At 54.8% G+C, this 17,665-nt stretch overlaps 1 protein-coding gene across 1 annotated transcript in view; it reads left to right on the forward strand.

Moving 5' to 3' along the window:
- Positions 1-17,665, forward strand: part of EVL (Enah/Vasp-like) — a 152,687-nt gene that overhangs the window by 94,105 nt on the left and 40,917 nt on the right. Inside the window, 1 exon segment of the mRNA XM_043557010.1 lies at positions 6,025-6,202. Coding sequence (XP_043412945.1) covers positions 6,025-6,202 — 178 coding nt within the window.

Consider the following 17,665-nt stretch of genomic DNA (forward strand, 5'->3'; position numbering starts at 1 on the left):
AAAAATACATAAATAAAATCAAAATTTGGAGTCAGAAGATCTGGGTTCACTTTCTGCCCCCATCTTCTCCTACGAGACCTTGAGCAAACTATCTGTTCTGAACTTCATTGTTCACGTCTGTCTTATAGAGAGGGTCATCCCCACTCTGTCTTCCTCGCTGTGTTGTTGTCATATATAACATAATATAACATAGAATAAAATAATGGATGTGAAACGGCTCTGAAAACGATATCGCAGACCGTGTTAGTGTTACTTTCCGCCTGCGTGGCCATAAGTGATAGGCTGTGAAAAGGTCTGGTTCCTCGGCCCCCAGAGTGTTGCTTTGGAAGGAATGTCAAGGTGACGTGAAGAGTCTGAGATCACTTCTGTCCCTAAGAGCACATCCCGGGCACATCAGGCCAGGCGGCTCGTGAGTGTGCCTGGTGAGTCTGTGCAAGCACACACGAGATTAGTCCGCCTGTGTGTGTGAGGAGTAGTCGTGCCCACGTAGCTCAGGCAGAGTAGTGTGCTATGACCCGGACCAAAATGGAGATGTGGAAGAAGGGTTTGATGTGACTTGACCACAGTGACTCTGGTTGCTGCTCCAGTGTTCTTCCTTCAACTCTCAGAGATCGACAGGGACATTTTTAGCAGTGAAATTAACAGTTCTGTGGTCTCAGCATTTATGAAAAACTCTACCCAAATAACGTCTCCGGGCATCCTTTGTCGGCCAAGCCCTTGCTAAACTGAGCAGCAGGTTAGCTGTTGTCTCTGCAAGAATCAGCGTGTTAGCAATCGGAAAACCAAGAACAGAAACTTAGGACTCTTGTTTTTAGTATGTTGCCTATTGCATGGGTTTCTGCTTTGGCCAGAACAGCCCTGTTAAGTTTCAGATTCTTGTGGCTGAAAGGGAGAGCCCCACCTCAGGACCCCTCATAAAGGTTCCAGCCTGGAGCTCTCGGTACCTGCAGAGGCATCACTTTCCCTGGTCGAAGAGCCTTACTGCTAGCAAGGTTTTTCTAGAAATCTTCCAGAAGCTGCTTCCCTGTTCTTCCAGTTCATTGGTTCTGGCTCCACCCGTCAGAGGTACCCTGTCCCACGTATCGCAGGATATACAGCCCCAATCATGGCGACCGCCAAAAACATCTGCCACGTTCCCGTAGCACCCCTGGGTGGCGGCTGGGAGGGCGGCACCTCCCCGCTACGTGGCTTTGACATAAGGCCCGTTACCCGGTGCGGTTCCTGAATCGCCGTGGGTGGTCCCTGGGTGATTGCTTTTACGATGACAAGTTTCCCGTGCCCTTCCCACCTCTTGATTGCCCTCCGGGCACACTAGGAAGACAGCGCAGTGTGCTGGAAATGGCCGGGCGCCGCAGAACGGGGCTCCCCGAAGCCAACACGCACCTTGCTCTCCGGGGCCTCGGCAGGAAGCACACGTCGGGGCTCCTCTGGGAGGTGACCTTTTCCCCCACGCGGGGAGGGACTGGCGGCGGGCCTCAGTGATGTCCTGGAGAAATTTGAAGGCTCTGTTGACTCTGAGAGACTCCCAGAGGCTGACAGAGAAGTTACCGGCACAGCCTTCCACCTGGAATTGCGTGTTCAAGCAGCAGGTTCCCGGAATGTGGTTGACACTCTTTCCCCAGCTGGATGGCTGTGTTCCTGGGAACAGAAAAGGCGTTCTCAGTAGCCAAGGCCCTAGAGAAAGTGGCAGGAAACCTGGCCCACAGTGGCGCCTCTGCGCCTCCAGAGAAAAGATTGATTTCCACAGATCTGGTTTTCAGTCCGTATGGAGCGCGAGGTCAAACATTTCAGGACAGGCAGAGATCCCCGGGTTTATAACCCAGTCAGGATATCATGCACATTTCATGCGCCGTATGGCTCATACAGCACTTTTCACGTCTATTATGTCAGCCTCCCAGGAACCCCAGAGGGTAACAGTGTATGAATTATCACCCCTGTTTTGCTCAATAAGCAGATAGAAAGCCAGGTGATCGTTTGTGGCGAGAGGGACGGGCACACTGTGTGTAGTATCGTTAGCGGAGGGCTAGCCCGAGTCTCACGTTTCGGGTGAAGAAATACCAAAAGGTTTGTAGTTGAGAATGAGTGATGGCACCAAAAATGTTAGCGAGCTGTCAGGCTGAATTAATACCAGGGGTCCAGAGGAAGGGGGCTTATAGCCCCGCTCTCTGTGTGCCGGTCAGACTTCACCTGGAATGTCGGGACCGAACCCAAGTGCCACAGGCTGGGATCTGTAAAGGGAGGGCGCCCGGACGGTCACAGGTCTGCCAGCAGCACTGCACTGTGGGACGGCTCGAGGGGGAGCAAGAGAGAGTCGCCAGGAGAGGAGAAGGCCGAAGGGGCAGGGCCACGGTGTCCACACCGCCCACGGACTGTGCGTGGAGGAGAAGGCATGCTTTTCTGTGGACCCCCGAGACGGGGCTAGGAATGCCATGTGGACACTGTTATGAAGGTTTGAGCTCCGTGGCAGGAAATGCGTTCTTCCACGCACGCTGTTGGAGGGTGGAACGCAGTGCTTTGCAAGCCCACAGGCTGGCTGGCTGCTTGGTAAGAAGTCTGGGAAGGACGCCCCTTCTTTGGTAGAGATTTGGATGAGCGACCAACCTGTGGGTTCTGTGGCTTTTAGACCGAGGTGAATGTGTGGGTCAGGGAGACTGCTTTCCACCATTAAGTGTCTTTTTTTTTTGTCGAGGGCCCTTGGCTGCTTGTACGCAGAGACCTCAGAAGCAGGCTCGTCTTCCCTTGGAAGACAGAGAAGGCCCCCTCACTCAGTCCTACACCCGTGCCCCAAATAAACACGCAGGCTTGCTAACTGTGGGCTCGTGCACAAAACAACGTAGGACCTTTTAACATAAGTTTCTCTGTCAGCAGCTGTCCAGATCAGTCCTTCCAAATCTCGGAGAATCATTTTGCAGATAAAGCTGATAAGGACACAGACTGAAGTGGAAGAGTGGGAAAAGGCAAATCTTACCAACGCCGACCAGGAGGGGGCTGGTGTGAATGTGTTACTGTTACGATAGGCTTTAAGGCCAGAAGTGTTACTAAAGGTAAACAAGGACCTTTTTAAGGATAAAAAGGTCAAAGTAAAATGAAGAAAGAACAATCCTAAAGGTGTACACATCTAATGATATATGTTCAAAACATATAGGGGTGCCTAGGTGGCTCGGTCAGCTGAGCGTCTGACTTCAGCGATGATCTCATCGCTCTGGAGTTCGAGCCCCGCGTCGGGCTCTCTGCTGACAGCCCGGAGCCCGCCTCAGTTCCCATCTGCCTCTCTCTCTGCCCCTCCCCAGCTTGTGCTTTCTGTCTGTCTCAAAAATAAATGTAAAAAAAATTTTTTAAGATAGCAAAGAAAACATATAAAGCAAAACGGACAGATCTAAAGAGAGAAATGGACAAATCCGGAAGCAGAGTTGAAGCTTCTAATCAGACCTCCAAGAAACCGACTGAACAAGCAGACGGAAATAAGTAAAGAGATAGAAAATAGCATTATAAACCAACGTGACCTAATTTACATTTATAGAAACCACAGGCAGAATATAGAAGGTGGAATATAGTCTTCTCACGTCTGCACCGAACATTTACCAAAACAGACCAGGCGCGGTCGTTGTGACCCTCTAAAGCCTCCTCTCATCTTGCCTCAAGATCCCTCAACCATTCTTTTTTTTTTTTTTTTAATTTTTTTTTAACATTTATTTTTTATTTTTGAGACAGAGAGAGACAGAGCATGAACGGGGGAGAGTCAGAGAGAGGGAGACACAGAATCCGAAGCAGGCTCCAGGCTCCGAGCTGTCAGCACAGAGCCCGACGCGGGGTTCGAACTCACGGACCGCGAGATCATGACCCGAGCCGAAGTCGGCCGCTTAACCGACGGAGCCACCCAGGCGCCCCCAACCGTTCTTGACTGTAATGTGGTTTCCAGACCTCCTTCCACCGAAAACATTTCCCTCTGGCTTGCTCTGGTTGGCTCTCGGCTCTAAAAGTGCAGCACCAAAAGCGGAGACATTTGAACACAGAACTGCTGGTAGGGACTCCCTGCGGCAGAAAGGAGCAGGACCGACCAGGCCACTCTGGTCTCTGCCGCCGTGAGTGTGCTCTCATCTTAAAAGCAGCTAACCAGCACTCTCTCGCTCTCACTCTCTCTGTCTCAGTCTCTCAAAAATAAAGAAACTTAAAAAAAAAAAAAAAAGGTGGGAGGTGGCACCTGCGTGGCTCAGTCCAAGCGTCTGACTCTTGCATTTCAGCTCAGGTCGCGATCTCACGGTTCATGGGTTTAAGCCCCACGTCGGGCTCTGCGCTGACAGTGCGGAGCCCGCTTGGGATTCCCTCTCTCCCTCCCTCCCTCCCTCTCTCTCTCTGCCCGTCCCCATTCACGTAGGCTCCCTCTGTGTCTCTCTGTGTCTCTCTCAAAAATAAATAAACTTCCAAAAGAAAAGAATGGTTAACCAGAAGTCACTGTGCCCCTTCTCATGCATACTTGCCACAAAGCCTCCAGCCCTTTTTCTGGTGATCTGGAGCTAACCCTAGAGAGAGCCACCCCAGGAACGTTGTGCCAAAATGTGAAACAGTTGTTTCTTTAGCTGACTCAGCTCGCCTGAGCTCACATGTGCTCGCTCGCTCTCTCTCTCTTCCCCCTCCACTGCGGGATGCCCTAGACCCACCTTCCACCTGGCTAAGACTTGGAAAAAAGCTGTTGTGGATAGTGCCCGTATTTGCTGTCCTCTGGCTTCACCTTACCCAAAGCACGGCAGAATGGAGCCGTCGAGAAGAGTGATAAATCAGGGGTCGCGTCTTAGGGCCTAGCCCGCTAGCAGGGCAGCTTGGCCACGTCCCTTTGCGTTTATGAATCTTTTCCTGAGCTCACCTCCCTGGCCCGCGGGGGCAGCAGACAGGGTTAGGTCCAGCTTCAGATCACAGAACCTGGAGCCTCAGAGCCAGCGGAGGCTGAGCAATCCTGAATGTCTCCTAAAGCAGGCCCTTCCCGTGGCGTCACCCACAGCCTCGTCCACGCTCTGCTTGCATACTTTGGTCTGCAGCGAGCTTGCTGTCTCTCGGTGCTCGCACACGCGGGATTTAACCCTCGCGACGCGCCATGAGGCTGCCATGCCGTGGGCGTGTCCACTCTTCCCACTTTCCAGGTCAGAAAAGGGGTGACTATTAAGTTCCATGAGGTCGGATCGTGTGACGAGCGGTAGACAGCGGCTCCGGGCCTCCCGCCGCCTTCCCCGAGCCACACTTACTACGTGTCACCTCGAAGAACTTGGAAATACTTCCCCATTAAGTGTCTGAGAGAGTAGTTGCGAGGCCAGGCCGACCCAGAGCGACTCCCCCAGCTGCTTGCGGGCACCTGAAGGTCCGGGCTCTGCCCCCATCTGCTCTCCACCTTCCCTGCTGGGCCTGGCTGGCTCCTCGCGGGCAGCCGAGGTTTGCCAGTGGATCGGCAGTGCTGTACGTTTGTGCGGCACCTTCGCTTTTCTAACTGAGCCTTTTAACTGATGGCCCGTTTCTTAATGCAGCCGAAGTACGAGACACTGTGCGCACGGGAGGCAGAGATAGGAGCCGGAAGGCTCTCGCCCTTGGGGGTCTCTGTGCCTAGAAATCTAGATAAGACGTGCATCGCAGCGTGGCCTTCCCAGCAGCCCCACTAGGCTGGGAGAGCATTACTACCCCCATTTTATAATTGGAGAAACTGAGCCCCAGAGAAGTGACCGCTGTAGGGGGTGTGGCTGTGAGCGAGGACCAGCACTTGGACCCCGAGAACCTGACTCCCAGCTCCGGCCTCCCATCCGGAGCATAATTATTCACCTAGAAGAAACAGCTGGCTTTCAAACCCTCGCCGTTGCGTAGATCACACTGGAAAGCTGCCTGGCCTCGCGGTCCCCTTCTTCTCACCCCACCCCCGCCTCCGTGTCCCCTGGTAGCCCCAGGGGACACACTATCCTTGCCCCAGAGCTGCTGTGTCCAGCTCACTTACCTTTTATTTATTTACACGCATTTCTCTGTCTTTCCCGCTCCCCCCCCCCCCAGGTTGTGATCAATTATTCAATCGTGAAAGGGCTGAAGTACAATCAGGCAACGCCGACCTTCCACCAGTGGCGAGATGCCCGCCAGGTATACGGCTTAAACTTCGCGAGTAAGGAAGAGGCGACCACGTTCTCCAATGCCATGCTGTTTGCCCTGAACATCATGAATTCCCAGGAAGGAGGTAAGCGGGACTCTGCCTTGGCCTGGGGTGGAGATCCCCCCACACACACACACCCGCACCCTCCCACGGCACTGGCTGTCTGGTGTCCCAGCCCCGCCGCCGCGTCAGGCTGATGCTGTGTGGGTCCTCAGAGAGGCCTGCTGCCGTATTTAAAGATGTTTCATTAAAGATGTTAACAGTTGGAAGGAAGAGAGGAAGACGGGCACGTCTTCTTGCCTTTTGTGAACTATGTTGCTCTGTGTTGGTGCGTTCCTGAAGCTCTGCGTCCAGATACGTTTTATGTTTATTATCTTCCGTATTCTAGAGCACGCACGTCTTGAGCAGAGATGGGAGGGAACAAACACATGATTTATTCATGAATTCTTCATTCCTATGGTCAGTAAACTTTTACTAAATGTTTACTGAGTATAAGGGACTGGCCGGGCAGGACAGGTGAGTAATGAGCAGGCGGCGTCCTTCCCCTCCAGACACTTAGCACTTGGAGTAGGTACATCCCTAAACTGCTAATGTGGTGCCTCATACGTGCTCTCCCCGGGCGTGGGCCAGGTATGCAGGGGGCACAGGGCAGAAATCTGGGCTGCGGTTCTGAAGGGTGAGGGGCTCACAAGGCAGAGGAGGAGCAGGCATGTCAGGCAGAGGGACGACGAGGGCATCCAGGCCTGAACGCCTGGCGTGTGTGGGGAGAGCCCCCTGCAGGGTTTCTGGGGCCTCAGGCACACGTGATGAAGAGCCCCAAAGACCTGGAAGACGATGGGTGGGCTTGGTACTTGGGGTCGACGGGGGCCTGGAGGAGGGAGTGGGGCCGGGTGATGCCAGCATAAGTCTCTAAGCAGGGCAAAAACACTTGTGGCTTTTATTAGAAATTGGCAGTGTTAGCTTCCGAGGGAAGACAGAAGCTTTCTAAGGCGTGGGTGACTGGATGCCCACGGGTACGGTCCTGCCCTTTGCCAGAGATCTTAACCTTGGTAGAGCCTGCTAGTCACGAACAGGGCTTAGGGTCATGCCATTCAGTGTGAGTCGTGGCTCTGCCACATTCTAGCTAAGGGACGGGCCTTGGACAGCTCACTTCATTGTCTGTGCCTCAGTTTCCTTATCTGTCAGATGGGGGTGACAAAGGTTGTTTTTAGACTTGATTTTATTTTATTTTTTTAAGTAGGCTCCACACCCAACGTGGGGCTTGAGCTAACAAACCTGAGATCAAGAGTCACACGCTCTACTAACTGAGCCGGCCAGGCGCCTTCTAGGGGTGGTTCTGAAATTTAAACGCGCAGAGTCTAAAATGCTTAGCAGGCTCCCTGACACACATCCGTCACCCAGTGTTGGCGTTTGTCGGTGTTACGCCCACTGTGGCGGCTGGCGGAGCTGGGGTGGGAAGCAGAGGGGCTTGGTACCTAAGACCCAGGGGGTGATGGCTTCTATGTATCCATTGGGCCCGACAGATCGTAGCTTTGGGGCACAATTTAAACTCTAGGAGAATTTTCTTTGAGTAAACAAGATGTCTTGAGTATGTTCCCATGGGTCATACACAGAACCATACCCGCAGAGCGCTCTCTCCTAAACCGAAGAGCCTCGTGCTTCGTGGTGAAGTGAGCTGGGTTTAAGGTTTCCGATCCGAACCTCCTCATCTGCCCCAGGATGTGAGCACTAAGCTTCATTCGATCTGTTCAGATGGCTATGTCGAGGGGCAGAGACAAAGTTTTGACTTAATCAGACAACTGGCCCTTCCAAGGCAAGTGCTTACTTTAAATAAAAACTTCTCATTGCTTTATTAAATCTTTATTACATTCACCCTGGTCACAGGGAAGTCAGCTAATCAGCCCTCGATGCCAGATGAGAGCCCCTGACTGTTGGGAGGAAGTCGCTCACACAGGGCCGCGAGGAACCCAGAGCTCCTCCGCCCGCCTTGGGCTGAGGGTGGGGTCACCGGGTGAGAGTGGCCTTGTTGACAACCCACACCGTGACAAGTGGCGGCCTGTCCCAGTTTGTCTGCTTCTGCAGGCGTGACCTCTGGTGGAAGATCTGGTCGCACCGAGAGGGTTTTAGCTTCTTCACCTGCGGTGTGACCCCTGCTGGTACCACGCAGAAGCTGAAAGTGTGCCGCTCGGCGAGCTTTTACACGCGTATGTGACTGCCCCCCCCCCCCCCCCCCCCCCCCCGGCCCGCAGGTCCCCAGAGAGACCCTGTCCCTCCCCCTCCCCGCCAAGGGCAGGGGGGACGTCAGCTTCTGAGACGACAGAGCGGTTTGCCTGTGTTTGAACTTCGCTGTGTGTGTATTTCATATAGTGTGCCCCTGGTGCCCGATTTCTCTCCCTCGACGTGGCGTGAGGGATTCATCCAGGCGATCGCTCGCCTCTGTCGTTGGTTCCTTGTCGCCGCGGGGCGCCCTGCCACCTGGTTCCGCGCTTTCTCCTCTCCGTGGTTCAGCCTTTTAGAGCTCGCTTAACACCAGCAGCCACTGCAGATGCCCTCCCGCTGCCAGACATTGTGCTGTTTTCTGTTAAATCCCCGGTGTGCCGGGCAGTCCCTTCCTACCCGCCCTCGGTGGGAGGCGGTTCGCGGTAGCGGGAAAAGCACTTGTTCGGGGGCAGGGAGATCTTCTATTAAGTCTTTGTTCCGCCACCTGTGGCCCTGGGATAATAAACCCTCCTTCCCAGGGTGGTTTCGAAGATTCATTTTGAAAGTGTTTATAAAGCACTTAGCATCCAGGGCCTGGAATGTGATAAGAGCACAAATAATACTGGCTCTTTGCCTTTTGTTCTTGTGAAATGCGGTTATCTTCCGTAAGCTTCGGCGTCCTTCCTTGTCAGGTAAGGTTATGCGTCCCGCCACAGAGCTGTGGAGAGGGCTCAAGGGCCCGCTGTCGTGTCTGGTGCCTCGTAAGCGCTCACCTGCCCCTCTTTCCCTCTCTGGTAGGCATCTGGGGCCCGTGGCCTTTTCTAAGACTCTGTGTCTGCCCGGGATGGGTCCTGTTCGGCGGTTCCCACCTCTGCCTCCTCGTCCGTGGGCAGACGCTAGTGTGGTCCCTCCAGGGTCTCGAGAGCCGGGCGGACACGAGAGGCCTGCATCCAAACAGGTCACCCGTCAGAGCAAACGGTAGATGCTGAGGACCGGGTAGTGAATGGTCTTCACGCCCCTCCTCTTCCCCGACTCTCGAGCCGGCCCTGGGAGACGAGGGCCCGGATGACATCTGGGTTCGCAAGCTGAGGCTCAGAGAGGAAAGCGACCAGAGGGTTAGCTGGGACCCACTCGCTCAGCAGTCCTCACCGTCTGTGGCTAAAGGCCGGCAGGGAGCCACAGCCTCTGCTCTTTCTTTGCTGCTTCCTGCCTCGCCACCTAGTGAGGGCCACTAGGGCCGGGATTCTTAAGATTATTCTAGAGAGAGAATGGGCCCAGCCCAGTAGTATTTTTGCTGCCTAACGCCTGCACTCGACCCTTGGAAGACCTGTCTGTTAACATTGTTCCTTGGTACCCACAGCATCGGTCCGTCTGCAGCAGTGACGTTCACATACTCATCGGTCGACTTCAGGCCCAGCCTAGGGAACTTAATTTAGCAAGTTACATAAAATAATTGCCTGGAGCTTGGTGGCTTCGGTTTCTGGAGGAGGACAGGGGCGCAGAGCTCGCTTAGGGTTCCCTTGGGACCCACAATCTCTGGGTTTGGGGATTGTCTCTGTGGACAAGGGCAGTCAGTCACTGGGTTATCAGGGCTTTTTCTGCAGGAACCGACATCTGGAGGTGTTTTTGGGGGGCGGGAGGAGCTGTCTGTTCCTAGCGCACGGCTGTCTTCTGTGTGGAGAAGGCGCACTCCTCCGTGTCCCCCCCGTAGGTGGAAACGGAGGCTCCTGCCTCTCTCTGGTCACCGTTGTCCATGCAGGTTGCTGGCCCCCGTTCTTCACAGAGCTTGGCTCGCAGACCATACGGTCTGCACGACAGGGTGTGATGGACAAGGATGGGCCTGTGCTGAGTTCGGGACTCAGAGTGGCACTTCTTCAGCCTAGTTGGAGGACACAGATGATGGTTAGAGTAATAATAATGTCTAGTCTCCGTTTTTTAGCCATCTCTCCCATGTGCCCCTTCCCTGCCCTTCTCGAGGAAACTTCCCACTAATCAAGCAGCCTCGGGGGGTAAGCGCTGCAGAAAGACCTTGTCTGGCTAAGGAAGTACCTCCTTGTGCTCTCACGTGCTTATATTTCGGCTTCTGTTACCAGGAGGTAGTTAGGCCAGTCACTGTTACACACATTTATTCAGACGGGGAGGTGAAGACACGGGCCGTTACAAAGGGGAACGTGGCTTCCAGAACCTACCGGTGGAACTGAGACACAGGTTTGGGGCTTCTGGCTAGAAATCCAGTGTTTCTTCCATGGCCCTGCCTCAGCGGGTGGTCCCGCGCTGGGGACGGCAGGGGCTTGGGCTGGGCAGTGCACACAGCGCGGGAGGACAGCTGAAGACACGGCCCCTGTGCGGGTGAGTCTGCGTCGTCACGACCCCTGTGTCGCTGCCATCGACTCCGGGGAGCACTCCCCCGGGCTCGCTCTGTGCACTGTCTGTAGGGGGAGCTCACCACTGCCTGGTTAAAGCCAGCTTCCAGGCAGGGGGTAATGTTTACAGACTGCGCTTGGACTCCCAGCCCAGCCCCCGTGCGCCTTCCCTCCCTGACAGTGTATTCTCTCGACAGATAGCAGTTCACAGCTCAGTAGCCTTGTATAGGCAGCTGCTCCTATATGCTTCTATGTGGGCCCCGGTTTCCCCATGTGGGAAAGGAGGGCTACGGACCTATCAAGATCTCTGTAAGTCCTAGCAGTTTTGTGCACGGTGTTGGGTGGGGCTGAGTTCTGGCCCGCTGCTTACGGACCATGTCCCTGTGACCGTCACTAGGAGTGGGCAAGACGCTGTGCGGAAACCAGAACAGAGGAATGTTCTCTTCCCCCCTCCAAGGGCCCAGCACACCCGGGAGGCAGGATCCCTCATCATGCAGTCACTGAGCAAGTCGGTCCTTGGTTATCACAGAGGGTAGAAGATACAAGCAAACAAACGTTGCCTGTAATCCTACAACCCAGAGAGGAGTGCTGTTGACACTCCATAAATCCTTCCAGACGTTTTATGTTCCTAAGTGAGCGAATAGCTTCCTCAGAGATAGTCGGTATATACAGTCTGTAATCCTTTCTCACCCAGCACTGTCTTCTGAGTGTTACTCTGTGCCGAGATGGTCAGATCTTCACTCCATCTAAGTGGCCAGAGTATTGCATCGGGTGCCTTGAAGATGCACCACGAGGCACCATTCTTCTGCTGTCCCCTTCAGGTAACAGCGGGCCTTCTTGTTTCCGTGGGTGTTTGTATGTATGCTTGGTGTCTTGCAGGTGCATCCGGTTTCTTCTTGGGCACATTTCTGAGTCAGACGACGTATACATCTTTAAAGCTTTGGCGTATTTTGCCAAAATGCCTCCCAGAATGAGTGCACTAGCTGATACTCTTCCTGGCACGTATGACAGTCATCCTCTGCCCCAGGCTTCCCCAGGACTGGACAGTCACACTCTTGCTGATCCTAGTAAACACAAGACGGGGGAAAACGCCTCGTTCCAGTTTGCGTCTCTGTTAGCCAGTACGGGTGGACGTTTCCCTTCCGTTCGTTGGGGATTTCACGGTTCCGTTATTTGCAGCAGTGCGTGTCCTAGGTGCAGGACAGCGTGGCTGAGGCTGAGCACATCCGTGTGGCTTCCCGCTCCCAAAGTGTGTGCGTCCTCGAATGACAAAAAGGCTCTTGCGTTTCCTTCGGCAAATGAACGGAGGCATGTGGCCTCGTGTGGTGTGAATCAGGCTTGTGATGATAAGTGCACCCTCCCCACCGGGCTGCGGTGAAGTCGCGTCTGCGCTGTCCGCATCTTAGGAATCGTTATCGTTACTCGTGTCTGCACAGCCAGGGAAGAAAACCCTCTCTTGCGTTCTCTTTCATTCTCTGCACCTCCCCTTCCACTCGAGGAGCTTCTTCAAGTTCAGCGTCTAGAAGCATGCTGGTCGGTCACAGAGCGATTCCTGGGCTGCTCCTTCATCTGGCTTCTTACAGGAGGGAAGGGAGGTCTGAGAGTTAAAAGACCCAGATGCTTCCAGAAGCTGGCAGGTGGGGAGGTTTCCCAGTTAGCACAGGCCCCTCTCACGCCTTCCCCCACTTCCAGGGCACATCTGACCAGCGTATTTCCCTGCTGTCTGCTGGTCCTGGAACCCCCCATGCTACTGTCCCTGCTTTGAAACCAAGAGAGGCGGGATTCCGTGGCTCTGGGGTTTGAGGAGGCTGGAAAAGGTACCATTTTAAATTATCTCAGGAATATTTTTAAGAAGAAAGGATGCCAAAAGTGACCAGAAAGGCACACGGGGAGCCTTCCGATGAGCTTGTGGTCTTCTCACAGAATATGCAGCCGGCAGAAGGGCACATAGCCAAGGACAAATCTAGACCTCACAAGAGTTGGATGCCCACATTTTTCAGCTGTTGCTCCCTCCCTGAGGACGTTTCTTTCCGTCACTGCCTCTCCCTGCCCTGCCCGTCCAGCTCAGCCCTCCTCTCGGAAGCCCCCTCTACCTTCTTGGCTCCCTCCTCCGGCCCCGCTTTATTCCTTCCTCCTTCCTTGTGCTTCCTGTGTGCTTCCTTTTTCCCTCTCCCTGGAACTTCTGTGTTACCACGATGCCCCTCCCCGATCTGGGCCTCGCATCCCCCTTTCTGTGCTCCCAGGGCTCCCCTGTTCACGTTCCCCTTGCCGACTGTAGTGCTCAAGCCCGGCTGCTGTGAGAGGCCCCTGTTCCCAGGGCACCCCAGCACCTTCTCGGTGCTTCCGCACTCACGGCACCCACAACACGCTGTGGAGCGCTGAGTGCCCGAATGCCCCGCCCTGAGAGCAGGGGTCGCCTGTTGCCCTTCTCTGCGTCCACAGCCTGGAGTTCACGGCCCTGCGTGCCGCAGGCTGCGGATGTGTGAATGGTACGGGAGTTACACACGTCCGCGGGGGTGGGGGGGCAAGCTGCTTGACCTCTCTGTGCGCAGCCTCCTGAACTGCAAAGAGTGGATGTTTGCCCTACGCCACGCCTCACGAGTCGTCCTGGATTAGCTGCCCTCATCCCTATACGGTGCCCAGAACACACAGTACGTGCCCCGTAAACGTGCGCTCTTGTGAAACCCACGGTGATCTTTTCACGGGGGCTGTTAACAGCCTCTGCGTTCCTCGGCCCCAGAGGACTTTACTCTTCAAGTTCCCCTGTTTGTTCAGTGGTTGTTGTTTAAATCTCCTCCCTCTCTGTCGAACTCTCGGTCGTTACTTCTCGCTGTTGATCAGGTCCCTGGCTTTGGTGCTCCTTTTCTCCTATTTGTTAATGCTGATGGCTCTGTCCCGGACTGTGAGTTATTTCCCAGTTGTCACGGCTCCTGACTGAGGAGCTGACCTCTTGGTTTGGTTGTGAAAACCCCGGGGGACGTGATGCCGCCTGCCCCGGCAGCAGGTGCGTGTCTGCAGAACAGCCGTGCCGCCAGCGAGGGACGGTGCTCCGGGCCGCTGTAGGGTCTAGTCCCCTTTGGCTCTCGCCTCCCTTTTTTCCCCTTTCTCGCGGACAACTTCTCGTAACCTGGCGACGCTCCCGTTACGGTGAGGTGAAGTACCTGTGCGTTAAAAGTAATAGAAACGGGAACAGGAACAGTTGTGATCTTTACCCTGTGCTTTGGGAGTCAGGTGCTCGGCGGAGAGAGCATCTCCGTGAATGATTCCCAGCAGTTCCCTGGGAAAGCAGGGTGGCCGTTCCCTTGGAAAAACCACACAGGTGGGTACCTTGCTCCCTCATTGAGCTTATATTTATCTGTACTTAGAAATAAGCTTAAAGATGAGAAGGATCTTAGAGATATTCAGTTTAGGCTTTTCCCCAGAACTCCGATTTGACCGTGGAGCTGCTTTTGTGGCTGACGGGGGATGCAGACGCGGGGGAGCCCCGGGCTCTGGAGAGCCCAGCCCTCCGTGGGCCGTGCTGCAGCCCAGCCTCCTATCTGCTGCCACGCCCACCGCCTCCTGCTTGGGCAGCCGCACCAGCATCCTGGCCCTGCACACGCACCCCACCTCGGTCACCGCTACCCCCCGGAACTCAGGCGGGGTGGGAGGGACACACAGCTAGAGCTCAAGGAGTCAGCCTTCTGCGAGGGACAGAGTCCCCAGGTTGTGTTCTTCTGGGCTGGCTCCGGTCCTGGTTCCGCCATTCGCTGTGTGGCCTCAGTAAGGCTCAGTGGTCCCCTGAGGTCTCTCACCAGCTAGTGGCCGATCGCAGCCCCCTCCGTGTGGTGATGGGTGAGCTGCGATCTGCTCAGGGACTGAGAGGCCGTGGTACTGGGCCTGGCGTGACACTTAGCGGCGTGCGGCCCCATCACTTCCCTTCTCTGGGCCTGGATGTCTCTGTCTGTAAGGTGGGTGACCCGTGTGCCTCTCAGCACGAGAGGAGGACAGCGGAGAGACTGGCTCGGTGGGCAGGGGTGGGGAGGGCTGCACGGCTTGCGGTGACAAGGCGGGTCCTACACGAGGATCGCTTGTACGTGTCCCTCCGAGCACACGGAGGTGAAAAAACGCAAGGATCTGAGTCAGAACTTAGCTCTGTTTTAAGAAAAAGTGCTCCTTTTTCCCTCACCCAGGTTTAACGTGTGCTGGATTCTCCAGGAATGCAACTACCACCCACTTCCAAAGAAAACGCGCTTTGGTTTGTCTATAGCGTCACCAAGAATTGCTTTCTGCTTTGGAAACACTGTCACTTGTGAGATTGTCCGCCAGGCACGCAGCTCCCCTTTGCCACCGTGAGTCTGTGGGCAGGTGTAAGCGTCTGGCTGGTGGGGCCACGTCTGTGCTTTCACATCCTGCTGTGTGAACCTTACTCTGGCTTCCTCCTCTCTCTCTCCCTTAGAGTACGCCGAAGGCATTACTTCTCTTCTAATTTGTGTAGGTGCGTTATATAGTCTACGACTTTCACTTTAGATGCCAGGGAGTTATAAAATGTTTATAGTAGAAAGAGGCTATTGAGGCTGGATGGATGGGCCAGAAGTTCGGTAAAAATCAGTCTCCTTTTTTTTCTTAATTTATTTTTATTCTGTTTTAATGTTTATTCATCTTTGAGGCAGAGAGAGACAGAGCATGAACAGGGGAGGGTCGGAGAGAGAATCTGAAGCAGGCTCCAGGCTCTGGGCTGTCAGCACAGAGCCCGACGCGGGGCTCGAACTCATGGACCGTGAGATCGTGACCTGAGCCGAAGTCGGCCGCTCAACCCACTGAGCCACCCAGGCGCCCCAAAATTCAGTCTCCTTCTTGACCACATCTGCCGGTCTCATTTGATTGTCACGTGGCAGGGCCGGCCAGGTAGAGAGCGCCATGTCTGTGCCCATCTTACAGCTGAGAAAACTGAGCCCCAGAGGGCCCTAGGGAGCAAGCACTTGGCCAGTCAGTAGGAGAAGCTGGATTAGCACCCTCCCCTCTCCTCATCCGGACACCAGGAGGTGTGGTAGGAGCCACATGGCACAGTGGGAAGAATGTCCGTTTGGTTGAAGGAAGGCCACTCCTGTCTTACTCCTTCGTGTCTCCTCTGCCCACAGTCCTTCACTTCTGACACCAGCGGTGTGTGGTTTCCACAGCTAAGCAGTTCTGCGATGCTAGCAGGGAACCCTGCAGCTTAACTCGGTCCTGACACCGTCTACCGGGAGATGGCGTCAGACCCCGCAGGTTAAGCCTCAGTCCCACGAGGCGGCCCGCCGCTCACTTCTGATGCCAGTCAAGCCCAGGTTGTCACCTGTGCGTCTGGCCAACAGGCTGTAAATCAGAGGTTCCCACAACTACCGCCTCCCCAGGTTTGATTAATTTTCAAGAGTGGCTCACAGAACTCAGGAAGAGTTTTACTTACGAGAGAACAGGCCTAATAGAAAGGGTGTAACTCGGGGAGGACCCGACGGGGAGAGCACAGGACAAGGTTGGGGGACGGGGCAGGGAGCTTCCGTGCTCTCTGGGTGTGCTGTTCCCCACTTGGCTCCGATTTCTACTCCACTGCCTGGCACGAGTCGCTCCATCTGCAAAATGGGGACAGTAGCACATCGGTTGTCGGAGGAGTGCCAGACACGCTTCCTGCCCAAGACCCTCGCAGGTGTCCCGTGAGTGCAGCCTCTCGGCTGCCGGCTTCCCCCAGCCCTGCTGCATCTTTCGTCCCCAGGGCCAGCACTCTTCTGTCACACTGCACCCCCTTCTCTTTTAACACACCACAAACGTCTCCCGCTCTTCTGGGACCGCAGGGCTCTAGGGACACCTGAAACGAGGACCCCCAAGCTGAGGGGATCCAGCCACCGGGGAAGTGAACTTTTGAGAAAAGCTCCCTCCTCAAAGCCGCTGCTGGTGTGGGAGGCAGATAGTTGAGGCCCAGGCAGGCCGAGGAGTGGGGACCTGGAGAGAACCTTGGGCACCGTGAAACAGTGTAATTTTACAGATGACAGAACTGAGGCCCGGTGAGGGGAGGGGGCCGCAGGTCACGCACAGAGTCACGGGCAGAGCTGGGGCTGTGCCCGAGATCTCTCCCCTAGTCCTGGAGACCCAGGTTTGACACACCCGTTCCTTCCTAAAACAGAGTTTTCCCCGGGGCGCCTGGGTGGCTCAGTCGGTTAAGCGCCTGACTTCGGCTCAGGTCATGACCTCACAGTTCGTGGGTTCGAGCCCCGCATCGGGCTCTGTGCTGACAGCTCAGAGCCTGGAACCCGTTTCAGATTCTATGTCTCCCTCTCTCTCTGCCCCTCCCCCGCTCACACTCTGTCTCTCTCTCTCTGTCTCTCAAAAATAAACATTAAAAAAAAATTTTTTTTTTAAAGAGTTTTCCAGGGCACCTGGGTGGCCTAGTCGGTGAAGCATCCCACTTGATTTCAGTCAGGTCACGATCTCACAGTTCATGAGTTCGAGCCCCACATCGGGCTCTGCGTTGACAGTGTGGAGCCTGCTTAGGATTCTCTTTCTCTCTCTCTCTCCGTCCCTCCCCTGTTCATGCTCTCTCTTCTCTCAAAATCAATAAATAAACTTAAAAAAAAAAAAAGCATTTTCTCTGGGACCAAGGACCAAGGGTTCTTTTGGAAGAGAGTGGAGAGACGTGACAGTCCATGCTCCCGAGGGCTTAAGAATAGCTTCATCTGTGCATTGTTTCCCCTTTTGATACTGATGACTTTCAGTCTGACCTTCCCAGTGGTAGAACAGCCTGCCCTTGCTGGCAGGACCTTCCATGTTCTTTTTTTTTCTTTTTTTTAATGTTTATTTTTTGAGAGAGAGAGACAGAGCAGGAGTGGGTGAGGGGCAGAGAGAGAAGGAGACACAGAATCCGAAGCCGGCTCCAGGCTCTGAGCTGGCAACACAGAGCCCCATGCGGGGCTCGAGCTCAAGAACCCACGAGATCATGACCGGAGCTGAAGTTGGGACGTTTAACCTTCTGAGC

Source organism: Prionailurus bengalensis, chromosome B3, assembly GCF_016509475.1.
Source record: "Prionailurus bengalensis isolate Pbe53 chromosome B3, Fcat_Pben_1.1_paternal_pri, whole genome shotgun sequence".
Classification (NCBI taxonomy): domain Eukaryota; kingdom Metazoa; phylum Chordata; class Mammalia; order Carnivora; family Felidae; genus Prionailurus; species Prionailurus bengalensis.